This window comes from Tasmannia lanceolata, unplaced genomic scaffold (genome assembly GCF_043159265.1).
Source record: "Tasmannia lanceolata isolate RefF3 unplaced genomic scaffold, GAP_Taslan_0.1 ptg000005l, whole genome shotgun sequence".
Taxonomy (NCBI): domain Eukaryota; kingdom Viridiplantae; phylum Streptophyta; class Magnoliopsida; order Canellales; family Winteraceae; genus Tasmannia; species Tasmannia lanceolata.
This window is the reverse complement of record NW_027518682.1, coordinates 16,571,867-16,599,284: the sequence shown is the minus strand read 5'-3', so window position 1 is coordinate 16,599,284 and position 27,418 is coordinate 16,571,867. Positions and strand designations below refer to the sequence as shown.

The 27,418-nt window shown below is 36.8% G+C and overlaps 1 protein-coding gene across 1 annotated transcript; it reads right to left on the bottom strand.

Moving 5' to 3' along the window:
• Positions 1-1,365: 1,365 nt before the first annotated feature.
• On the bottom strand, positions 1,366-24,421 carry LOC143877728 (phosphoglucomutase, cytoplasmic-like). The gene is made up of 19 exons (XM_077379932.1): positions 24,290-24,421; positions 24,097-24,199; positions 22,634-22,715; positions 19,892-19,947; positions 17,807-17,920; positions 17,620-17,682; positions 12,673-12,792; positions 12,473-12,573; positions 9,673-9,732; positions 9,468-9,567; positions 9,192-9,349; positions 8,986-9,081; positions 8,661-8,724; positions 8,474-8,555; positions 5,733-5,908; positions 5,557-5,633; positions 2,224-2,356; positions 1,837-1,953; positions 1,366-1,688 (listed from the first exon to the last, which is right to left on the bottom strand). Exons 2-19 carry the CDS (start codon positions 24,175-24,177, stop codon positions 1,617-1,619), a joined length of 1,752 nt encoding a protein of 583 aa, XP_077236047.1. The 5' UTR covers positions 24,178-24,199; positions 24,290-24,421; the 3' UTR covers positions 1,366-1,616.
• Between the last annotated feature and the right edge of the window lie 2,997 nt (positions 24,422-27,418).

Sequence of the window (27,418 nt, the reverse complement as noted above, 5' to 3'; positions counted from 1 at the left end):
TTTTTCTATTGTTAGTTAAAAGTTAAAAGTGAAAACCCACGCACCCACTGATATTGTATGTGAGTGTAATTTCTGCTTCTATGAGTTGAGTTGATTCAAGTGTTTGATTCAGCATTGTTTGATTGTAATTACAACATTGTTTGATTACAACATTGTTTGATTCAAGTGTAATGTGAGTGTAATTACATCATTGTTTGATTCAAGTGTGATGTGAGTGTAATTTCTACTTCTATGAGTTGAGTTGCCTTGCCAAACAAGAATTTTCCTTAAAAAATTGTGTCAACGTGAAAAAACCCGACCCGACCCGACCCAACCCGAGATTTATCATGGGTAGGGCCGTGTTTGGGAATCGTGGGTTTTCCGGAAAAAAACCCGACCCGACCCGAGATATTTCTCGGGTAGGGTTGGGTTCTCCAAAACCCGACCCGCCCGACCCGAGTTGCAGCCCTATGTGTGAATGCCATTATGATCAACACTTCACATTGATGACTCAACTGTGATGAGAAGTGATTATGATTGGCCCTAGAGCTTATCATCATTTAAAATCTAAAATCAAAGGTTTAATGGTGATAATATATGGAATATGATTGTTTCACCGCATTTACTTAATAGGAAGCCATACCATACCACTTTCTTTATTAGAAACTTTCTCCCAAAGAGAATTCTTAGCATTTCTAAGTTTCCTTCATTGTCAATGCACTAATGGCAGTGGTGCCCTATAGGCTATAGTTAATAACTTCATATGAGACTTTGAAAGTATCAAGGATCACTTGATCCTTCATCTTTCATCCGCCATTTCCTCTTCTATATTTATATCGCTAATGCGACTAAGGGAATAGTCACCCTCAAGATTTTTCATAACAATTAATTTTTGGGTCCCACATGAAAACATGTGCTTTGTAACCAAAATACCCTTGTACCAAATCCAAATGCAAATCCAAATCCATGCCTATGGTGGGGGCCTCTATTTTACACATCATGTTTTGACAGGCTAGATCATACCAATTCTACTTAAACCCACGCATCCAGTGAGCCCATCATTTTTACCCATCATGTTTTGATGGGATGGAGCCCATTATTTTACACCCCCAAGAATGATAGTATTTTGATAATGGGCCAAACTCACCTTGTCTTTTATCATTTAACCGCCTGTTAAAAGCTATTACAATCCAGCTCATTATCAAAACATGGTAGTGCACATATCACTAGCAGCACAATAATTTTGTTTACACTATTTGTCATGCAATATACTATGAGGAAATGGTTTGTGTGAGGCAATGGTTTGTGCAGCCATGTACAGATAGCTGATCTGTGCAGCTGCACACAAACCATGTCCTCATAATACTATATAAGAAAGTTTGACAGTGGAAAATGAAACATCACATTATTATTGAGTTCAAAATGTATACTTTGTAAATTCTTCATCTTATTAATCATTCAATTCATCAAAGCAAGTTGATTCTTTAATATTTGCCTCACACAGTACAAGACATATGACTGAGTGATAAAAAAGAGTATCATAGCTCAGCATTCTCTCATAATACCACTACTAGAACCAGCATTGGTAATAAATTTAACAAAACTGATACATAAAAGTAAACTAATCTTTTCTTTATCTATGTAATGACCGTGGGAGCAGACCGGCCTGTGTATTCTTGCATCTTGGAAAGCTTTAACGCAACCTCCACCTATGAAAAGTATGTATGCATCAGAGTCATGTCCTAAGGAAAATCATAATATACCATTCAACAAAAAAAAATGAAAATCATAATCAAGTTGGTCTTTTCAACAGAGCAAAGAGATAAGGGTTGGAGAAGACAGAATAGTGTTTCTTACAAGAGGAGAAAGTGCTTCCTGAGAATCCCTCCCAATCTTTGAAGAGTCCTTTTCATATTGTTCTATGTAAACACGGATGGTAGCACCTTCCGAACCGGTTCCAGAGAGGCGGAAAACCTGGAATTACAAAATGGATTCAGAGAGGTGCAGCAGGATAAATTATTTGTGTGTTGATCAACACCAAAAGTACCAGACAAGTGCCATCTTGAGGCTTCAAAGCTTTATGGTTGGAAAAAGTGGGAATTCTAATCGGTTAACATTTACACGTTAAGTAACGCCAAACAATAGAATCCAGCTTGTAATTCATTCCTATGAAGACCTATTGGTATATCAGATGTGGTGAAAACTGTCTGATTAGAAATTAACTAAGAGAATGAGTGTGCTTACCAATCGTGACCCATCTTCAAACAGATATCGGATACCCTGGTGCTTTGAGATGGAACTGTCTACAGGATCTTTATATTCGAATTCATCAGCTTGGACAACATTTGACACATCTGATCGGATTCCCTTTATAATCCTGTAACAAGCAACATCGACGGTTTGTAAAAGATTCAATGTGAAAATTTTATCAGCTTCCCAAACATAAATTCTAAAAGCATAAATGGATCTCCCCAATAACACTTAGTCTGATTGATCTCCATCAACAGTCTATTTGCATTATGCTAAATGATAAGTTTCCAATCTAGTGAGATGAAAAAAGAGGACGTAACAGTGGTCATGGAGACAACAGTCATGGGAAACTAATGGGAAATCAAAGTAATACAACCGAAAAAAATAAAACAAGATATGTGAAATGGAGATCAGACATAACTGTAATAGAAAATTTTCCAGTTCATTTTGAGTCCTAATCAAAGTGCACCCTTCAAAATTCCACCAGAATTAGGTCAAACTTTCATTGCTAAACAGAGAAATTATACAGTGCCTGACCGTCAAGTCCCTTGTGGGTGGTACGATGGAAGTACCGTCCTTGATATATTATCCAACAGCAGCCCACTTTTTAAAACTTAATCATGTAAAAGAGAGATTATCCAGATAAAAAAGCACGGTACTTGACGGTCGGGCACCATATAAAAACTCTGCTAAACAAAGGAATGTTCGACAAAGAGATTATCCGAATTCCACTGCCGATGAGCCAATGTAGAATACCTAAGAGACCATTATATTGCAGGACAAAAAACAGAGCAAAACGGCTCGCAATGCAAGCAATATGTATTATACCAACGTATGGACTATGTTCTCTAATCATGTCACATTCAATTTGATTAAAATGGAATTAAATGCAACTTTGAGATGAAAAACAAGTTCTATACAGATCCCATATCAACTTAAATCTACTTAAGTATGACTACATGTAATAATTTGAAATTTATCAGGTCAGTATATATGTGGTTCTTTTTAATTAATTTAAATTTTTGAGCAACTATTATTGCCTTTGAATTATTTTCCCTTTTGAAATTAGATATTTCAATTCCAAGTTTGTTGAAGCAGACTGGTTCATCAGACCATCAACAGTTCAATCAAGTAGAAACTTTGCAGGCTTAGTGGCGGGACAGCCTTTCAAAACAGTGGCAGAGAGAAATGTCCTAATTAGAAACAGTTCAATCAAGAAGACACCTTGTGCGGGATTGAGATAAGTATTAAAGTGTAGCAGTTTCTACTCCTTGGGCACCAGTCGTGCTACCAGATTAAAAATGCAGTTCTTTATCGGTAACCTTAGTTAAGACTGAAACTTTTTCTAAAGCTCCTCCATTTAACAGAAGTCAAGACAAACCTAAAGTTTCCTAGAGCTCCTACATTTGCAAAAGTACCGTAAAGATTGTAATCTTAAGTTTTCCGTCCCACAAAGTTGACATTCTCAAACAACTAAGAAACTAAGAAAATAGATTTTCCTGGAAAGCACAATCCATATTTTCCTGACAAGTATAATTAAGGTCTACATACTTATTCTTGTCTCGCATATGGGTTAAAACTTAAACTAATGTTGTAAGTTTTCCCAAATATTAAGTGAGGAACTGGTGGAGTTAATTGATATTTTAAAGCATACATTGCCTAATTATGTCTTCTTTTTTCTCCTTTTTTGAATAGCATGCCTTATTATATGTCTGACCATACGAAGAGAATATACAATTAGAAAGAAACAAATTTAATTTGATCTTTCTCTTCAAAGCAAAGAAACAGAGCTGCTCGGGAGGAGAATCACTTTTCAAGGAGTAAGAAATTGAGAATCAGGTGTGTGTCCAGTGCTAAGAAAGGTAAATTGTGGAGATTCTAGATGCATTCATATGACCATATTGAAAACAATAAATAATTGAAAAGAAACAAATTGCATTGATTTTTTTTCTTCCGGGACAGAAAACAGAACTGATGAGGACCATATGCTCATTTTAGAGAGTATGGCCTTCACGGTGGAATGCACTCCTGGGGTAAAAAAGCAAGTTGTGCATGCTCCCACAGCACATTTATTCCGAATTGTCCATCCCACCATTTATTCCCAGAGAAGGGCATAATCTACCCTTCTGGAGTAAGCTTTAGGACATATGCTTAAGAAAGGAAGAACTAACAGAATCTCATACTATGAGAAGGCTCCATCAGCTCCATCAAATTCAACTTTGATGGGTTGACATCGTTGAGGAATCCTACTCCCTCAGGAATCAGTGGAGTGTTTAGACACAGCAATTGCAACATATTCTGGGAGTTTTCAGGACCTATCATTAAAACTGACTCCTTTTAAGATGAAGCGGAAGCATTACTGATGGGGTAGAGGATTTTCTATTCAAGATTTGATGGTAATCTTGAGGTCAAAGGTGATTCTCAGATTCCTTTATTTGTGGAGCAGAAAATAGCAGCGGTCCATGGCGCTTGGAACTCATCAATAATGAGATAGTTAATAAAGATAGAGTGAGAAGCTATAAATTTATGCATGCTGTAAGGGAGGCTAATGAGATCCCTGACCCGCTGGCAAAAGCTACGGTCAGCCATGAGGCTTTAGCTGAGGGGTAATCTCGGCCCCGTTTGTAAATCCTTTGTACTTCTGGGCATGTTTTTTTTTGTTGAATGATACTGATTACCTTACTGGGAAAAAAAGAGGCTGATGATTTACGACAATGCAAGTATGCAAGTGCTGTGGGACTAAAAAGTACACAAACTAGAAAGTTAAGCTGTATCTTCAATACTTGTATAATATAGAATTGGGGGAATTTCTACTTCTTACTAATTTGAACGCCAATATTGTTCCTTGGGAAGAAATCAACACATGGAAGCATGGATGGAGGACTCGGATGGAAGCAACCAACTAAAAGAAGGCTAAAAGTTGTTAACGTCAAGGCAGAACTCTTACTCTTCGTAAAAACATTGAATTACCAGGTAAAAGCATTGAATTACCAGCTACATATGATAAATATAGGGAACTGAAAAGGTGGGAATTCACAAGCAGAAGTGGCAACTTACCGGCTAGAAAACAACAAGACTTAAAACCATAACTAATGAATTACAAAAAATGAAATAAGTACACATAACAAACATCTAGATTTTAAAACCATAACTAATGAATTACAAAAAATGAAATAAGTACACATAACAAACATCTAGAGTAAAATCATTAACTAAGAGATGAGCCCAACAACTTGATAGCATGCAATGGCCATTGAACAAACATCAAGCAAACTTGAATGTTTTATAAACAAGAATCTCAGCTTGGAAAAATGCTCGAGGAAATACTTGTTAACATCAGGAAGAGAAGATTGCAGTTTGACCAAATATGACATGAGCTCCTTTGCAGCACCTGCATCAACGTTCTTCTCAAAACAATATGAACCGGTTAAGAGGGTGGTTAGCTAATTTGATCCAAAGGAAATAGCCTTAAAATATTGCATGGTAGCCTTGACATGTCATACTTCATAGTCATATCGAGTATAATAGTGGCGACCATAAGTAGCCCAGTGCTGACGAACAATGTCTTCGACAGTCACCAACTTTCCCCCGTTGAGGTTGTCCTTATTTTTTAAGGCAAGGATAGAAAGCCAAGCTAAAACAGCCCAGATTCCGTCCTTCTCACGAATATGATCTGAACCTGTAAGCAAAGAGAACAAACAAGTACGCTCATTATAGAAGTTTCTAGTCTCTCAAAATATTGAAGTTTTGAAACGCTGCTAAAAAGACACAAAAAGGGAAATATTTTTGCAGAATAATTTCTTCTCTTTAACAAATTGCATCCCTCCAAAACAGCAAGTCGAAATATCTTTCTTTGAACAAGAAGGTGAGTGAATATGAACCAGCCAATGTATCAATGTGTCATTGTAACACTCCAATGAAGTAACCTCATAATATTCCAATGTGACACACGAATCAAATCAGGACATCTAGAAATAGGAAGCATAAATGGATTGCTTTCCACAATGGTCCTCAACAGAAGTACAACATGAGTTAACATGAGATGACAGAGGTAAATAATTATTACTAAACAGGAAGCATACTGGTGAATGTTTAGTTCCACATCAATTAGGGAGAAAATTGTAACCAAAAAGTGGTTTAACGTGGGTCCCCCCGTTTTAACAATTTACACAAGGCATTTCCAATACAGAAATTTCGAGACATGAACAATACGCAATACAAATCGACTTTTTAACTGTTTATGCATTTTCGAGACATGAACAATAAAACCCAAATCTATTTCCCTTCCTCGACCTAGCAAAAAGAAGAAACCAGACCATAGCTTCGGCGCGACTGATCTTCTTCGCCTGAAATCGACTTTCCCTTCCTCTTCTGATTCGTCCTTTGAGAGAAACCCATCTTCGAGAGGGTTTGGAACCCTAACCTATAGGAACGTGTTTCTAGGCGATCCCGCAGATAGCTTATCTGTGTTATCGAGCAGAAACACTCTCTCCCGCAAATAGCTTATCTGCGTTATCGAGCAGAAACACACTCTCTCTCTCTCTCTCTCTCTCTCTCTCTCTCTCTCTCTCTCTCTCTATATATATATATATATATATATATATATATATATATATATAGAGAGAGAGAGAGAGAGAGAGAGAGAAAACGGTTCCCACACATATGTGTAGAGAGTTCTCTACACACTAGCTTAAAATACAGTGGGGGCCCACATTGTTTGGGTGATCCAAGCCATCCATTTTAAAGGCCCTCACATAGATAGGGTGTCTACAAAAAATCAGATCCATAGGATCATCCCAACCCTACGATTTGTGGAGGTAAAATGGATGTCTTTAAACCTTTACAAATTAGTCCATTTTTTGCCTCCACAGTTCGAATGGTTAGGATGATCCTATGGATCTGATTTTTTGTGGACACCCTATCTATGTGAGGGCCTTAAAAATGAATGGTTTGGATCACCTAAATAATGTGGCCCCCACTGTATTTTAAGCTAGTGTGTGTGTATATATATATATATATATATATGAGAAAACGGTTCCTACACATATGTGTAGATAAGTTATCTACACACTATATATATATATATATATATATATATACATAGAGAGAGAGAGAGAGAGAGAGTAGGAACTCCCTGGAGTAGATAACTTTTCTACTCCCTAGCTTAAAATAACAATTGGGGCCACATTGTTTGGGTGATCCAAAGCATTCATTTGATGGCCCCCCACATAGATAGGGTGTGCCCAAAAAATCAGCTCGATAGGATCAGGATGTGTGTGTGTATAAACCTGCAAAAATCTGTCCATTGTGTGTGTGTGTGTGTGTGTGTGTGTGCGCACGCGCGTGTGTGTTTGTGTGTGTGTGTGAACCAAGTCATAGGCGTTATTTTGAAACTACTCAGTGCCGTGATCAATCAATTTATGAAGATCTTTTCTTTTTTCTTTTGAATGGTTCAATTTATGAACATCTTAGGCATGAAACACTGAAAGTAAGCACCCATGCACTAAACCATCACTATCGATATTAAATAAACAATAAACTTGTGATCCCTTAGAGCACTTGAAAAAACTAGAGTGGTTGGGCATCCTCTAAATGTGGTCGTCCCATACATTGTTTTGAAGGATCCAACAGCAGTATCATTGCTGGATACTCGGGATACTACAAATGTTTGGGATCCAAGTAACATAGGCAAATTGGGTAGACCTATACTGTAAGAGTTTATTGCAAAGACATATTCTCAATAGACACTAGAGTTGCCTATTTCTGTGTAGTGTTGCCTCTTTTTTTTTGGTTGTCAATCCCAAGGTGAATTTGTCATTTATTCCTTTCCCATGGACTAGAGATGCATGCATGCTACCATAAAGTAAAGATTTTTTTTTAATTTTTTTCCTTTGTTCTTAAATCTTTTAATCAGAAAGAAAAATAATGAGAACAGAACTTCACTTTTTCATCCAGTCTTGCAATCAATAGGAAGAGTTTTTGAACCATTTTCAGAAAACCTCTGATGTGAAAAAACAGTGATTTGGGGCTCAGCATACGACAAATCAGAATGACATTTTCAAGTGTGCAAATTACGACTGCTTAAATTCCTAAAACAATAGTTAACCATTTCAATTTAGGTGACAGTTCTGTTTAAAAGTCACACTGAACCCCTTCCTCAGTACTTCATAACTGTAAGCAGTACAAAAAACTCAGGATATGAAAAGCAGCATCGGCCAGGAGCAAAGAAAAAAATAACACCTACCAGTTCCAAAACTTTCTTCACCACAAATTGAACACATTCCAGCATCCATTAAGTTCCCAAAGAATTTCCAGCCAGTGGGAACCTGACACCACATAAATAAGTAGCCAAGTCATGCATTTAAAAGGTAATGAATCTGGAGAATCAGATCCATGTGAGTGGTGTTTCAATGTTCCTATCATTTAAGTACCTCAAAAAAATTTAGTTTTGAATGTGTTGCTACAACATCTAGGGCAGCAGATGTTGGCATACTCCTGCAAGAAGCCACACCCAAAAGATGAAAGGAAATTAGCAGCATTAAAACATTAAGTGATGATTTCCTAAACAAAGATAAGCAGGTTAGATACACTGTCAATCAATACACATCGTACTTGTAAAAGATGCCCTATAAGATGCATACTTGTACGTGACCAACATATGGAGAGGAAGCATCTTAAGTTCAATCTCATTGATTCAACAGATCGAAATTTCCTTAAAAATTCAAATAAATAATAAAAATGCCACATAAAAATTACCTGGCAACTCCCTTCAAACCAGACGTAAAATAAGGAATGGCTTGAACTGCATTTGCAGCAATAATGGCAACAGAATCTGACGGGGTCACAAAAAATCTGATATTGCAAGGAAAACCACAATCGTAAGTTGAGGGCAAAGGTATGCAAACCTATCAGATAATATTTGTGGTTACCATTAAGAAAAAAGATAATATTAGTGGTTATACCTTTTACCAAGGACCATGTTGCGATCTGCATCACCATCAGCAGCAGCACCAAATTCCGGTGGTTCCTCTTGAGACTTAGCTTTACCCAAACCCATTCTTGCAACTAACTCCTTTGCGTAGGTTAGGTTGGGATCCGGATGCCCACCTCCAAAGTCTTCCTGTTTTCACAAAGCCAGGCAAAAAAAAAGCCATTACGGAAATGCAAAACCTAAAGAGATAAATAAAGTCAACATTTTTCTAATCCCCAAAGAAGCCATTCACAGAATTTGGAGAAACCTTGGGTGTGCAATTTAGTAATGAACTTTCATGGGCACCAAGCTCTTGGATAAATATTCGTTTTGCATAAATTCCAGCTACACCATGAAGTGCATCATAACTGGAGCAGTAGCATGACAGAAGTATTCATATCCTTCAGACATTAAAGCAAGGGCAGAAAAATACAATCTGCATCTTAGATGCAAGATTGATACCACTCACATACCAGAATGAAAATTTTGGAGATGCAAGGAGTTTCTGAATAGACTCAAAATCGAAAATTGACCTGGGCAGTAAAACCAATTGGTGAGTTAACTTCTGAACGGATACAAATGCATTGTCAATTATAGTGGGTATCTCAGATAATGTTGTGCAATACACAAATAAATAAACAAAAAAGTGGGTATCTCAAATAATGTTGTACAATACACAAATAAATAAACAAAAATGGCATTACATTTTAGCAAAGAAGATGACAAGTGACAGTCAGAAAGGAAACATAATTATGAAGCATTTCACAAAATGAGGGCATAAGATACCAAGCTTTGAGCTTTTCACAACAAAAAAACAAAAAGATAACAAGCTTTGTGCAGCACAAATGACATGCTACAATTAACTAATGTCTACGATAATTTTTCTCACAGATGTGTGCTTCTTGAATAAAGTCCAGATGAGAGAAAAAAATTATATACGGGACAAAATATACCATCATTCAATAAATAACTGATGGCAAATAGGGAATTGATAACATAGGCCATGACCTAGTTATGAATTTCGTTTCGTTTCGGCCGAAACGTTTCATTTCGTCCGGAAAACCAGAACGAAAGTACGAAACACCCCCAAATTCCATTTCGTTTGGAATTCCAGTCCGTTTCGTCCTGTTTTGACTAAAACAGGGTGACAAAACACCCCATTTTTTATTTTTTTTTATTATTTTTTTTTTTTAAATCTCGTCTTGCTTCTTCTTAATTCTCTTCTCTTCTTCTTTCCTCTTTTTAGCATTTACATGTAAAGTCATTAAAAAAATTAAATGTCCATTTACTTAAGATTTACATTTACATGTAAATACTAAGAATAGCCCCCATTTTGATTTATTAAAAATAGTTTCAAGACGGATACAAGTCAACTTTCCAATACTAGTACAAAATTCGGTTATTCCGGGCCAGGTCAAAATCTTAACTTCCAAACAATAGGATATTTTTTCAATTTTAAAAATTCATAAATTCCATTATGTCCAAACATTATTAAATCCCAAAAGTCCGGTTAAAAAATCTCATGATTTGGTCTCTAAAATATTTAATCCTCAATTGATAGTGATTTTCCTTTAAATGTTGGATATGAACAACCTTGATGTATGATGGATTGGGTTGCAAAGGATGACCTTGTTGTTGCAATTTTTAGCAATTTTGTTATTTCTTTTTGTATTTGTTATGTATTGCATTAAATTTTATTTTTTAAATAATAAAGAGATTTTTTTTACATATTTGGTTCATTTCATTGTTTCTTATATTTTTTAACAATTTCTGATTTTTAGATTTTTTTCATATTTTTAACTATTAAAAAAAATTGGTTCATTTCATTGTTTCTTATAGTTTTTAACAATTTCTAATTTTTTAGATTTTTTTCATATTTTTAACTATTAAAAAAAAAATTGGTCGTTAGCGCGCTAAAACAAAACGCCAAAATGGTCAAAACACTGAAGCGTTCCATTCCAGTGCCCAAAACGAAACGACGACCAAAACAAAATTCATAACTAAGGGCTACGATCTCAATTCCAAAATCATCTTATTCCAATATACATCATGTTTGTCGTTTTGTGGTGGTCCAAAACTATGTCTCACACTAACTCCATTTTGGTGGACATAACCATAGCATGCACTGGAAAGGCAGACACATACTAAGTACCATGTAGGGATACATAACTTTATGTAGCAAAAGGGTGCATAGTCTAGTTCTAATTATATATGTTAGTTTCAAAACACAAATGTGGGCCAAAACCAGTCAAAGCAAATCATAGTCAACTCGGCACACAGCGGCCGAGTACTCCGTTAACGCGGTCTAACAAAGGAGAGTCAAATGAGTTTTGATGGACGTTTTAAGCCAAAACGAGGACTCATACTAGAACACGGTCAAATGTAAAAGGGAGTCGACTTGGGCAAGTCGACGATGACGCGGGGGAGTTTTGAAACTATGATATAGTTCTCCAATTCCATTGAGTAATTGTAATTTGTGGGGACGCCATTGATTTTTAGTGGAGATAAATGGAATACATATGCAAACGTTTGAACACTTGAAGATTGGACTTGTTGCCACAATGTGAATGCCTAGCCTTAAGTTTGATAGAAAAAAACTTCACCTTTTTGGTTTCGGGTAACTCCAAATATGCAAAAATTCTTTCTACTTCAGCTAACGAGTACTCGAAGTACGCAGATTAATGGGTGAGCTAGGAACTCATATGCTCCAATGTGGGGCCCATTGAAGTACTCTGAAGTTAAGCAAGATTTTGGGACTGTACATAGAAATCAGACTCTTCTTTCTTCTTTCCTTAGATCTTTATTCTTCTTCTTTGATTCATTTGATGCATAGTATATTGCATTTGCATCACTCAGGCTCGGGCATGCCTTTGCAAGTTCTCAAAGTAAATACTATTATGTTCATGTCCAATGTCTACTTAAACTTGCAATATATTCAAAGATAAGTTTGGAAACAACTCACCACATGTTATCCTGCTTATCAAAAATTCAGTAAGATCATTCATAGGAGAAGCTGTCCATGGAAATACAAGACACATGTTTTGATGTAGTTCTTGATACCAAATGCATACTATTAGTGTGAAGAAATTACACGACATCATGGGAATCACAACATGACCATTATAAGCATTTCGGTCACTAGTTCCTTTTCCAAATTAAATAACAATATGGATCAAGAACATAAAATTTGAAAGTGTATGAAAAATGAAAATATAATACTTAAACCATCAACCAAAAGTAAGATATAAACTGATGCAATGAAGGGTTGCTTACTTCATCAATTTCACATAATCATTGGTTGAATCAAAAACATCTACATCAAATTGTCCCTCATGCCCCCCAAAGCTTGATACACCTATGATAGAGATATCCACCTGGAGCAATTATCAAATAAATAAATATATAACTGATGGGAGAACTCTATACAATCAATGCCAATAAAGACAGGCATTGCCATACAATAAAGCTCATACATCTGGGAGATCATCTGCAATGAAATATTCCTTTATTGTTTTTGTATTTTCGTAGATCTTATCCGTAATACCCTCAGGAGCAGGTCCACCATTTTCCATGTTGTATTTGATTCCAAAATCCTGTGAAAAAAAACATTATGATTTATAAAGACAAGCGAATATAGAAAATTGACAATAACAGATATACTCAAGGATTTAAAAAAAAAAAAAAACAGATATACTCAAGGAGATGAAAGTAGATGTACCCAAGTTGGCACAATCATAAAGGCTTGCTAAAATTGTTCAGAGTCTATGACATGTCTGCCAAGTCATACACATAATAGCCAAATCATACCTATGACGGTTGCACAAAAAGGCAACTAAGAGCATATCTCCAATCCTCTCCCATTTTTGGTATTTTCAGTTGGAGAAAGAGACTGCATTTACTAACACTGAGCTAAATCTATGCCACTCCACATAGATTTAGGTTGAGTTAGGAATACAAGTCATTTTCACTTTGAGATCTTATTTGGCTTTTTCACTTTGTTTTCCCTTCAAATGCATGCATTAGTAAAATAAATGCATATTTTCTATGTTATATGAAAGATGTGTATGTTGACTTTTTTGGAGGCTACTTCTTTTTCTTTCTTTCTTTTTCTACTTTAAAAAGTTTAAAACTTCCTGCCCATTTCTTTCCTTTAAAGTATGCACATATTTAGTGTTTTTCACTACCCTTATATTTATGATGTATTAGGGCATCTATTTGGAATTTTTAGGTTAAGTTTTTTCCCTCGCTCAAGTACCTCTTTTGCAATTTTGTAGTTTTCTTGTTACTTCTGGAAAGTATGAACGTATTATGTATAATTTGCATTGCATTTTTACTGCAGCGTGTTTGCTTTTTCATTTGTTTCTTTGGTTGGGTTTCTAGGTATGCATGTACTGAAAATCCAAAATGAATGAGTTTGTTAGTAACCCAAGAGCGACACACCTCCTTTTTGGTTGTTTTTTCTCAAGATGCCAGGATATCGCTCAGATGCTTTCATGTTTCTAAGTGAGTTTACAAATTCATTTTCAGGCAGGTAAGTGATGGAGACATCAACAATGGGTTTACAAGTGTAGACGTGGGCGAGACTGATGGCGGGGACTCTAACATGGGTCACAGACATTGTCGTCTTTTTTTATTATTTACTTTCTTTTTTCGTCATTTTATTTGTAGCTTACTTTTTAGGCATCAAATCTCATCCGTTTGGCGTGTTTTTGGTATTATTAGAAAGGTTTTTCAATTATCTATCTAATGGGCCAAAGATCACAATATTTGGATGTGATTTGAGCAAGTTATGCGTGTTTTTAAGAAGTGGTAAAGGTCTATTACGGGATTACTATTTTAGGTAAGTTTTTATCTTTACTTATTTTCCTTTGGATTATATGAATGGTTGAGATTAGTTTTAAACTTTAAGTTATCTTCTAAGGTTTCTTTTCTTATAAATACATCTTATGAAAGCAATATAAAAAGACTTTTTAATATTGAATAGAATTAAGAATATTTTGTGAGAGCTATTGTGACTTGGACTTCTTCTTCTCTTCTCCTCTCGGTGGCTTGGAGCCATTCTTGTCCCAACTCCTCTCATCTATTCTCTTCTATTATCTTCTATTTCTTCAATCAAATCAACACAAATAAGGTTAGTAAATCAGATTTTCTATTTCTTTGTTCTTGAACCCTAAAACTAGAAAACCCAAAATCCATAGATCTCCCTTGTTCTCCGAGATCTTGTTATGAGATTTTGAGGGATTGCTTTCATGATTAAACCTCAGCCTAAACACCCAAGAACTCTAACTTTAAACCCCTTTTGAGCCTTATTGCAATTTTCACCCTTTCCAAACCCTAAAACCAGTTTCAGTGAACCCTAGCCTAAACCTACCATCAAATCTGAGCCTAAACCCTAGATTAACCTTTCTTTTACCTTCTAAACCTTAACCTAAGATTTGGACAGCAGTATTAAACCAAAATCCCAGATCTGCCAAATTACCAAAATACCCTTACAGCCCAAAACTGGACCGTTTTGAGCCTTTTACTGCAAATGGACATTTTTTTGTTTTTCTTCATTGGATATTATTGTTTTCATGCTTTTGTTACATCTATTTCATTGGTACTTACATTAGCTTTTAGTTATTTTAATTGGTTGCATGTGTAAAACATGTTTAGGCCTAATTTTGTCATTAACAATTCACATGAAAGAGCTTTACCCATTAGTTGATTTGTATAAGGTTTATTTCATGCTAATTATGTTTCTTCTAAATATTGAATGCATTATAAGCCTCGATATTACTGTTGCCCGTTAATTAAAACCTTTCATTAAATCAGCCCTAGGTTAGACCCTTTAGAAGTTTTGAGTCTTCCGAGTTAACCCTAAGCCTTTCCTAAAACCATTATCCCATTAGGATTGTAGGATTTTCCCTAGATTAGGTATTGTCTTGCATCAGTAAGTTTGTTCTCAAAGCTTCTCCTTCTTGGTTGTTGTTCTCAAAATACAAGGACAACCATGTCATTGATTCCTTCAAGTTCTTAAATGGGTTCAATAGAGGTGTCAACGAGCCGAGCCGAGCCGAGCTTGGCCAGGCTCGGCTCGGCTCGTTAAGCTCAAAAGCTCGGCTCGGCTCGGTCAGGCTCGGCCAGGCTCGCGAGCCTTACCGAGCTCGGGTTATATTATGTTCACACCCCTCATCTTCCCTGGACAGCCCTATTAGTGTAATTTGACTACTTTTTTTACACTATGGGGGGTGGTACTAGTAACAAATGGGGTTCCAAAAATGAAGTGACATATTTTGCCCCCCCCCCCTTCACTCCCTGGACAACCCTTTTAATGCATAAATTAATATATAATATATATATATATATGAGAATAGAGTTCCTAAGGTGTCACCTCATATAGCTTATATGAGGTGGCGCTCACAAAACGTTAGGGGGCCACATTTTTGGGGTGATCGAAACCACTCATTTGAAAGGCCCTTAGATGGATATGGTGCCTACAAAAAATCAGGTCCATAGGATCATCCTAACCCTTCCATTTATGGAGGTTAAAAATGGGCAGATTTATGGAGGTTTATACCCATCCATTTCAACCTCCACAAATGGAAGGGTTAGGATGATCCTATGAAGTTGATTTTTTAGGCACACCCTATCTATGTGAGGGCCTATCAAATGAATGATTTGGATCATCCAAACAAAGTGGGCCCCTTATGTTTTTAAGCGCCACCTCATATAAGCTATATGAGGTGACACCTTAGGAACTCTATTCTCTATATATATATATATATATTTAAATATATTAAATTTTTAACGAGCCGAGCCTGGCCTAAATTGGGCTCGGCTCGTTAAGCTTAACGAGCCTGGAGAGCCGGCTCGGCTCGTTAAGGATTCGAGCCGAGCTCGAGCCGAGCTTTTTTCGAGCCGAGCTTGAGCGAGCCTCCGAGCCCGAGCCAAAATTGACACCCTTAGGGTTCAATATCACATATTCATTTGAAAACGAACAAGAAGGACAGATAAGATAGCAAAATTTGGGAGCAATTGTTCTTCCTGGTTAAGTAAGATACATATGATTCAGGTGTTGCACAGGAGTGATTGCTTGAGTCGTCACCACAACTTATGCAATATATATATATATATATATATATATATATATATATATATATATATATAGAGGAAAGTGTTGGTGAGCTTAAGCGCCCAATCACATTGGGGCCTACTTTGTTAGGATGATCCAAAGCATTCATTTGAAAGGCCCTTACATAGATGGGGTGTGTACCAAAAATCAGCTCCATAGGATCATCCTAACCCATCCATTTGTGGAGGTCAAAATGGACAGACATTATTTGTCCACAAATCTGCCCATTTTTGTCCTCCACAAATGGAGGGGTTAGGATGATCCTATGGAGCTGATTTTTGGTACACACCCTATCTATGATAGGGCCTTGCAAATGAATGGTTTGGATCACCACAGAAAATGTGGGACCCATGTGATTGGGGCGCTTAAGCTCACCATAAGTTTGGTGAGCTTAAGCTCACCATAAGTTTCCTCATATATATATATATATATATATATATATATATATATATAGAGAGAGAGAGAGAAAATCGTGTATGTGCAGTTGCACAGATAAGCTATATGCACATGGATGTTAAAACACACGCTATTGGTTCGCATTGTGGGTCCGGCTTTGAAGGAGCGGAACTTTAATATTTTTTTCAAATGACAGTCGAGCCCCCCATCTCACTTTGTGCTTTTCTGAAATGACAACCGACTCCCCGAGTCAAAAAAAAAAAGGAAAGAATATCGATTCTTAGCGCAAAGGGAAAAGAGAAAGCTAGGGTTTTGACTCATTTCAGAAAGGTAGGGTTTCGAGCTGCGTCTTCTCTCCACCGGATGAGTGGAGAAAGGTAGGGTTTCGAACTTTATACTTGTTTTTACTGTTGACTTGGGTGAGTTATGAGTCAACCCTTACAAGTCCAAGTGATTCAAGCATCATATAATACTAAAAAGAAAACATTTATACTCATTTTTACTGTTGACTTGGGATGAGTCAACCCTTACAAGTCCAAGTGATTCAAGCACCATATAATACTAGAAAGAAAACATGCAAGTCAAGTAGATATTTTGAGTAAAATGTAGAGGATTTAGAAAAAAATAATCTTTGGGTAGATTATAAATTAATGATCTTACATAAGATTACAAAACTTTTACAGCTGGAATAACATGTTTTAGAGATTGACTGGAGTTGAAGGTCCTGCAATATTGACCTAATATACGCTGATATGAGTGATACTGGGAAACGACCGAAATATTGAAACATTCCGTTCCAGCAGCCAAAATGAAGCACCGAACGAAACGAAATTCGTAACTAAGGTTGGGATCATTAATACAACTGATTTCTTTTATCAGCCTTCCTCAGTTAAGAAACTAATGCAAATACCTCATGTGGTCCACCTGGATTGTGACTTGCAGTCAATATAAAGGCCCCAGATGCCTTGGATCCCTGAGATTGAAAAGATATTCGAAGAATTATATTAAAATTGAGTTAAAATAATAATATAATGTCAATTCACAGCCCACCAAACGTGTGATAAATAGAATCATTTCAAGCATAAACATTAACTTACATCAGCACCAACTCTTTCACGTATGACACCTGATACGGCAGGCGTTGACAGTAATCCATTTTGTCCCACCCAAACACGTCTTACACCATTGGCAGCTGCCATTTTAATTATTATCTGCCAATTTTGAAAACAAGTGAAGAGTTCATATCACAACGCATATACTGTATACAAGCACCCTGAATGAAATCTATGATCAACATTTAGAAACTTAAAAACACAAAGCAGATTTTTTTTTATTTTTTTGTTGCATGGGATACAACTAAGGGTGTCAATTTTGGCTCGGGCTCGGAAGCTCGATCGAGCTCGGCTCGAATCCTTAACGAGCCGAGCCGAGCCCGAGTTAGGCCAGGCTCGGCTCGGCTCGTTAAGGCTCGTCATGTCAACATCATTTGCAAAAACGTACTGAGGGTGCGTATCAAACGGTTGTGAAAAATCGGAAATTAATTTTTTCCCGTAATTGTCATAACTTTTAACCTTTTTTGGTATTTTTTTTCTTAATTATTATAACTTACTGTCTTTTCTTGGTAATTTTTCATTTTAAACTTTATAAATTCAGCTAATTTACTTTTTGTTTGTAATGATTACTTTTTTTCCTTATTTGCTTTTGCTAGCAACCTTTGCTGTGCGAAACTTTATAACCCAAGCTCGATAAAGCTCGCGAGCAGCTCGCGAGCCTGGCCGAGCCAAGCCGAGCCCGAGCCGAGCCTTTGAGCTTAACGAGCCGAGCCTGGCCAAGCTCGGCTCGGCTCGGCTCGGCTCATTTACACCCCTAGATACAGCAGATCAAACCATCTTAAATTGAAAACATAAAATTAACTGGTGTTACTATATCATATTATATGTATATAGATAGGGATTTGCTTGGCAATTTCGTAGAAAACCATTTAGTGGCTCACTTTTGCAGGAGAGAGAACAGTCACACTGGCTCACTTTTTAGCGGATTATGCCATATTCATTTAACTCATCTGAGATGGCTGTTCTCGCCTGCAAAAGTGAGCCACAAAATGGCTTTCCATGAAATTGCCTAGCAAATATATATATATATATATATATATATATATATATATAGAGAGAGAGAGAGAGAAGTGTTTCTAAGCACGTGCTTAGGGAGCTACCTAAGCACAAGTGGCTTAAAAAGCCACCGATTGGTTCGTATGGCAGGTCCACCTCTGCGGAGTCCACAAAAAGCGACCAATGGCTTTTTAAGCCACTTGTGCTTAGGTAGCTCCCTAAGCACGTGCTTAGAAACACTTTTCTCATATATATATATAAGGAAACTGTTGGTGCGCTTAAGCTCACCAAACTTATGGTGAGCTTAAGCGCCCAATCACATGGGGGCCCACTTTGTTAGGATGATCCAAAGCATTCATTTTAAAGTCCCTTACATAGATAGGGGGTGTACCAAAAATCAGCTCCATAGGATCATCCTAACCCCTTCATTTGTGGAGGACAAAAATGGAGAGGTTAGGATGATCCTATGGAGCTGATTTTTGGTACACCCCCTATCTATCATAAGGCCTTGCAAATGAATGGTTTGGATCACCACATGTGATTGGGGAGCCATGTGATTGGGGAGCTTAAGCGCACCATAGGTCACCAACAGTTTCCTCTATATATATATATATATATATATATATATATATATATATATATATATATATATATATACTGAGTTACTGACTACAAAGGAAAACAGGGATGAGTAATTGGGAAACGGGATAATTCAAGCCTTGAAGCAGTAAGACATACTAGTAAAATAATGGTGAAAAGAGGCCACCACTAGTGGTAAAGCTCTCCCATCCATATATGAAGAAGATTTTCAAAAAACATCCCAATATAAAAAAATAAAATAAAAGAAACCATGAAGCAGGTGGTAGAGGCTGTGTAAAGATATTGTCAACCAGATAATTAATTAATTACAACCAACTAAAGCTTTCCATTGGAGAAATAGCTGATTGATTTAATGGGGATATCATTTTGATCCAACTACTGAAAAGTCTCTTGTTATTCAGAAAAACATGATCCAGTTATATCTACTGAAAAGTCTCCTGTTGTTCAGAAAAACATGATCAGGTACCAAAATACCTGAATGGCATCTTTTGAAAAATAGCGACCATCACCAGAAACAACAAGTGTAGCCCCTGCATAAAACAACGAGTGCTTACACTGTTACTTAATAAGTGAATGCAATAGTATGTAAAGGTGATTAAATCTTGTAGGATATAAAAAAGTCAGAAAATGCACTGAAATAAAGAACACTGAGCGAAAAGGAGCATGGGATATGTGATTTTCCACTCCACTAAAGAGACTGGGAATGCTCTAAAAGCAAGCATTTCTGAGCTATTTTTGCCCGGGTGCTAACTAGACCTCAGATCATAGATGTTAATAGAATTAGCAAAAATAAAAATTACAAAACAAAGCAAGTGTTTCTTATACAATTGAAGTCCTGCCTCAAATGACTTAACACAAAATAAAACGCTATATATGATGTAATTGTATCACTGTAGTCAAAACTATTCGGCTGGGTGCTAATGTAGAACAAATCTGATTGACGCTTTGATAACAGATAATGAAAAACAAATCTTAGTTTGGCGCTCTGTTATCAAATTATGATGAAATTATACTGAAATATGAATCAAGAGTCGATGGACAGCTCTTGAATTCAAATATCAACAACATAATTCAAATCAGAAATCAAATATAAAGAATAAATTACTACAGAAAATTTCTCAACAACTAGCCTTTAGCAGAATAAAGCTACTGAAGATAAAAGTGGCAGCGAAACAAATTAGATTTAGGTTGATAACAACTGTGGATCAAAACCTTCATGAAATCTGCAAAACAATTACAGCAGAAATTCACGTTAACAGTGGAGGGGGGGGGGGGGGGGGGGGGGGGGTCAGAATCGTATCATTCCGTGTAAAACATGGTGCAATAGGCTAGTAAAAGTATCCATGTATCATAGATGCTAGGTTCTTATTGAACCAACATCAAAATTAGCAGCCATCTCAAGTTGGTAGATTAGAAGTTATGAGTGATTTGGAACAGACGAGCTTGCATTCACCAAAGACACAGACAGTAAATGGGAAAGGGTTCACATACACTAGAATAGAGAGAAATCAACTTCTAAGGATTGTGGGCCTTGTGCTGAATCAACAAAGAAAAAAAAAAGAAGAGGAAAAGAACTCTAAAGACCATATGCTAGCATGAATAAGGCCCAAGCTGGCTGAAAAGAATTGCAGACCTACTCGAAAAAGAGTAAAAGACAAAGGGATTAGATAGCAAACAACCAAATTACATCTAAGGATGTCGAAAATAGAGGCTTGAGGTATGCACTTATGTTTGAATGGCATGTTAGCTTGAACAGGAGACATTCTGTACACCATCAGACGAAGTTAAAAAGGTGAATCTGGAAACACCTCTTACACATGTTTTTACATTATACAGATAAGCCTATAATAGTGGACAATCTTAAACCAAGATTCAGTAACGGTTTCTTTGGAATAATTAAGCAACTGCATTCTATGATTCAATTGGGTTGTATTCACAAACTATAAGGTAAATGATGTCAAAACTCCTAAACATTTATCTAATATCTCTTGTCCCTCAATAAAAATAAATAAAGTCTCCTTCTAATGATAGCACACACTAGATATAACGAGACAAAACATGTCCCTCTGATGGTTTTGAACCCCATCTAAAAGGAGCAAGAAAGAAACTAGAGAGAAAACCCAGACAAAAAAGCATTACACGAATGTAACGACTTGTAAGAGAGATACAGCTTGGCAAGTGACACTTGCTCACAACAGCCTCATTTGCTGATCATAAATAAAAGTCTATAAACTGACTCCAAGAAAGGCAGCCAATGATCAACAAGTTTATTTAATTAGTGGAGGATAAAATCAATTTAATGATCACAAAGGATAGACAATAGTGAAGCCAAATCCCTTAAATAACCTAAAATTTGGGGCAATTGTCAAATTTCAATGACGAAATATAATCTTTTTTTCGGGTTAATGGAACCTAGAAGAACCAGAGAAAATGGAAAACCTGTCAAGGCTTCACATCAAGTTGCAGTGCTAATGCCACCAATTGCCTCTAATTAAATACATTAGTCAGGTCTAGCACTTAGGTGATTCCTGTTTTTATTCAATTGAGTTTTAATCTAATAGTACTAGCTCCAGGTGGCATATGCAGTACATTTTATTCCTACAATAACGTACCGAAAATCGTGAAATATCATCTAATCAGCACTGGTGTTTTTTATTTCTTGAAAGGAAAGAGACCAGAACACTCTAGATATGTACAATAGAAACTCAATTGGGTTCTTGATGACTGTTTAAAAACTGCCGGAGTCAATTACCGATTAGCCCAATTCAACTCTATTTACCCAAGCTGAGCCCTCAGCCCCGTCCACGTTCTACCCTTTTGAAAACTCCTTTGACTCACCAGAGTAAATGAAAAGTTGATCATATCAATCATTGACTAGCCGGCTTGACTCCTTTTACCCGTGGCCTAGTTCTCATCAGAGTTCAATTTTTAAACACTGCTCTTGATGGTGATGATGAATGGTGATGATGAAGTGTAGAAATTTCAATTAAATATGTAATATAAAACAGAGACATTATACAACTTACTCACAGTTAACTAAATGGGAAGCAAGTCGAATGTACCCATTAAATTCCAAAATACTTCAATTCTGTTAAATCTAGCATTCACAAACACACATCAATATCATCATGTTTACTGTACATGAAATTCAAATACCACTCGGAATTGTAATCTTACTGGCCCCAAAAGTAAGGCACATAAAAACATATAACAAACCTTTCACTTTTTCAGGTGTAAGAGCATTGAATGTTGATTGGACAAAATTGTGCAAGTAATTAGGTTGCTTGAATACTGTTACCTGGAAGCAAAAAAAGCTCACCGGTCATTGTATATTTGTTTAAGACACCAATAAAGTACACATAGAAAATAGAAAAATATGGAATAAACTTAGCTTACACAAAAAAATTGAAAAATATGGAATAAATTATTGCATATCCAGTGGTGGGATGGATAAGAAATGACTTCTCAACCACCCCTTCTATCTTCTCACAATGCTAAACAGATAACTTAAAATCATTCAAAAATCAGTTACTCCCTCAAGTTATGCAATTATTTTATTTCTTAAATATATTGAAAATACAGTATCGTATATTAACATGAACAACAGCAAACCATGAAAATAAGCAAAAGAATAAATACAAAGCAGACTACAACTAAAATTAGAAAAATCACATAACAGAAGTACAAGATGATTCAACCTGGAGCGTAGCCTCATGAACTTACAGTTAGGATACATGGATCACAGCGTTGAGATCACACGTTCTACCCCACTAGTGAATTTGCATCTTGTTACCAAACAGTAAAAAGAGTAGGCCAATCCCATGTTACCTGGAACGCGGGCTTCTCCGCTCGTGGTAGTTTAACGTGAACGTAGTACGACACTTTCTTGGTACGTGGTATGATATGGGTTACTTGGGTTGCTATTTTGGTATAGGTATGTTGGGACAACATTGCTCATGTTGCTCCATTACATATTACTAACTACTAAGTGTGCGTAATTATACTTTTCATGTCTTTTACTCTTTCAAATTGCTATAGAATTGTGAGATTTGTAAAGTGTAATTATTTTTATTTCTTCCCAAATCCTGACTCCAAAACTTAAAAGGCCTATAGTCTCACAAAAAATGAATCCTTTTTTAATGCTACTGTAATGAGCCGTTGATAAATATCTTTTGGATGCCATTTTTAGGCCATCCAGATTGTGGAACATGAGCATTTGGCGTTTTCTGGTAAACAAGTTCCAATCTCAAACAAGAACAAAACAACACAAAATCCCTATTAAAGCAATTTCTCAATCTCAAAGACGAATCTAAAATCAAATTAGCAAAGCCGTTGGAATTATTCATAAGAAAACAAGATTAATAATTATAAGAAATAAGAATAGATTTCTCTGATTACTCAAGATCAAAAAACATCCTGAAAATCTTAATAAACACAAAAATGTCATGATCCATACAAATCCACAACCAAAAGATTCGAACACATACGAAACGATCTCATCTGAGGAATAAAAAATTACAGATATTTACCATTGATCGAGGATCGAAAGTGTATAAAACTATAAACTATAAATATAGAATCAGATCACTGCAACAACGATCCTAAACCAGGAAGAAGAAGAAGAAGAAAAATTGGACAGAAAAAGAGATCGAGAATCGAAACCCTAGATCTGATTATACCTTCTTCCTGAGACCGGAAGTTCCTGGTTTTTGGCCATCGATGGGAGTGGTCTCTTTTCGAGAAACCTTAAACATCACCATTTTCTTCTTTTTTAGCTCTCAGCTGAACAATTGAAAAGTGAGAATTTGAATAAGAGATATGTGTAAAAATAAGGGGAAATGGTGCACAGGATAAGGGAGTATCTCCTCTCACTGGTTTGATATGATTTCAAGTGGAAGGGAGAGATTGGTTTTCTTAGCCACGTCTACTTAAACCGTGGCTGTTTTATGGAAAGTAAAGAGAGCGGGTTAGACGGGGAATCGGATATTCGGATCTCAGTAGTAAGACTCACGATAAATAGTACGGAGTGAACGGGTTTTATCGGGAAATTTTCTTGTAAGGAGAAAGAAATGATATTACCGCGACCTTGTTTTCATGTTTTCGCTAACCCATCTTGTCTTTTAGTATTTAAAGAGCTGTGTTATTACAATTCCTGAAGGCAAATGTTATCAGCACAACTGTATTTTTATTTTAATGATGGCACTCCTCACTTTATTCAAATTTAAAAGTACAGTATGGCCCGCACCATAGGATGATCCAAACAGTCCATTAGATAGGCCACACCCTAAATAGGCTGTGCCCCAAAAAATCATTCCTTAGGTTGATCTTTAACCCTCCGATCTATAGAGGATCAACCCTCTAGCATTCAGATCGGAGGGTTAGGATCAACCTATGGAAATGATTTTTGGGGCACAACCTATTTAGGCGGTCGCCCATCTAATGTACAGTTTGGATCATCTTATTGTGCAGGCCATATCATACTTTTAATAAAGTGAGAGTGCCATCATCAAAATACAGTACTGCTGATATCATTTACCCTGCAAGAAATTGGATTATGTTTTGCGAGAATCAGCATGCCTTAAGCGCGAATGTGGTTCATTAGAAATAGGAAATGATATATTCGCCCCTTTTTCTGTCTCAGGCCACCCCATCGTATTGTAAAAACTAAAAAGTGTAGTCATAAGTCACAACTCATGAATAGGGGCGGACGTGGTTCGGTTCGGTTCGGTTCGGCCAATCCCTGTCGGTCCCAAAATCTAGAACCAAAACTAAACCATTGACGCATGGAACCGAACCGAACCAAAACCAGACTTGATTGGTTCGGTTCGGTTTTGGGTTTACCCATCTTTTTTATTTTTTATTTTTTATTTTTTAGTTTTTTCTGAAGAATTCATGAGAATAACTTCTTTTGCGGTAATTATGCTACGCATACATTTCATAAACTCCCATATAATAAAATCATCAAAATCAATTGATATTCCTCAATCAATAGCTAATACACAACACCCAAAATCATTACCCCCAATTACTAACTTCATCTAGGGTTTTAACTTTTTGTTTTATTGAAGAGAAAAGAATCCAAGCGAAATGATATCAGCACCCCCTTGGTTTTTCATCCAAGTTTTAATATAAGCACCCCTTTTTTTTCTAAAAATTCTAATGTTTTCGGTTCTCGGTTCCAGACACCAAAACCAGAACCGAACCAAAATCACACGGTTCCCAAACCTTTGAACAAGAACCGAACCACCATCTTTTAGAACAAACGGTTCGGTTCGGCTCGGTTCCTCGGGTTGGATCCGAACCATGTCCACCCCTTCCATAATGGGTGGCCGGAAAAGAAAAAAGGGGAAGAAAATAATATGAGATCCACTGGTCTGAGGCCGGATGGAGATCTCATTTGACAAGATTGAAGGTCGAGACGTGCAAATATAAAAGGCTTAAAATATTTTAAAGGACATTTTTTCATGCTAGATCAAAGGTCTACAATCATCCAGTGGGTGGTAGGAAGTACAACTGATTTGATTTGGGGTCAACAACATTCATCCATGTAAATAATCATAGGTATGACAATGGATCCCTGTTCGTTTGAGATTTTGCAAGCCGATTATTGGACTCGGAATTAATGTAATTTTGGCTCCAAAAATCGGTTGGGCCCTCACAATCAGTGGCCATAATCTCAATCGAACATGTGTACGGTGATTATTTTCGAAAGTCTGTTTATGATTATTTTTCTGTTTTACACTCAGTTAACTAAGAAAGAAACTGTTACAGTTCTAAGTGGGGGCCTACCTAGGTATGTGATGGGGTGGGACCCAGGTATGGCATAGGTTTAAAGGGCCTAGCTTAATGCATTCCACCAACTCTGAAGCTTTTGGCCTATTTATTATGTACCTAACATTTGGTACGTCTTTAAGTCATGGAAGGGACGACATTCTAAGCAGACGAACTGAAAGACTACCTAGTAATAAGTGGGTGCCCGCCGAAGCATGGGACTAGGTGGGACCCAACTTGATATGGACCAAGTTTAAATGGCCTTGCCTAACGTGTTCCATTAGCTCTGGAATCTAGTGTCTTGGATTTCAGGGGTTGCAGTTGGATTTATGAAAATCACACACGGCTGTATAGTTCTGAAAGGAGAGAAGTGTGCCTTATTATATCGTCTGGTTGGGGACACGATGACTAGTCTTTCTAAGGTCCCGATGTTTAGTCGGAAACGGAGTGATAGTGAGTGCACTTGTAGGGTCTCTTTCGCAGTTGGTGCATATATGAGTATCCAAGTTTCAAACAATAGTCCTTTTCAAAAAAAAAGTTTCAAACAATAGTGAGAAAGTGACACTACCGTTGATCCCTCTCAAGGGTTGAGTAGGCGAGTCAACGGGTTGGCAACTACACATGTGCACTGACTGTGTTGCTCGAATCACAGGATAATTCGAGAGGTGTGTAGCTAGTCTTTTGGAAGGCCAATGGTGATTTACGGTGGTAGTGGACGCATCAACAAAAAATCTTCACGTAGCTGGGAAATAAGCCAAGCTAGAGATTGTTGAGAGAGATCAACTCATTCGATGTTGGCTGGCTGCATCTTCGTTTATGAGCTTCAACTCGTTCTTCAGGGATCGCCACCCATTTTTGGAGAGGGGCAGAAGAAGAGTCGAGTGCAATTTCCACATGTTTCTGCTCTTGTTAGATGGAGACAAACAGACAAAAAAGGATCAATACAAGTATTTCAGTTACCCCTCCCCCCCGCTTCTACCTTTCTTCTTCTCTTAATTTCCATCTTCCTTTCAATTCTTAATTTCTTTTTTTATTTTACTTCTTTAAAGTATTTCAGTTGAGGTACCTATTTGGTGCGTGCCTGAAATATTTTCTCTACTCGGTTGAGGTGCCTCATATCCTTGAGGTGCGTGCCTGGGAGAGCAGGATCGATAGTTGACCCGATGTCATGCCCATCAAGGCTTTGTTTTGCCCATCGAGGCTTTGGTCCATAGCGACCCACTTTTATGA

Coding starts and splice junctions, on each gene's coding strand:
- LOC143877728 (XM_077379932.1), bottom strand. CDS start 24,177: ATGGTGATGTTTAAGGTTTCTCGAAAAGAGACCACTCCCATCGATGGC. Junction 22,716..24,096: donor CTTCCGGTCTCAGGAAGAAG/GTATAATCAGAT, acceptor TTTTGCTTCCAG/GTAACAGTATTCAAGCAACC. Junction 17,921..19,891: donor TTTCAAAAGATGCCATTCAG/GTATTTTGGTAC, acceptor CAAAATTGGCAG/ATAATAATTAAAATGGCAGC.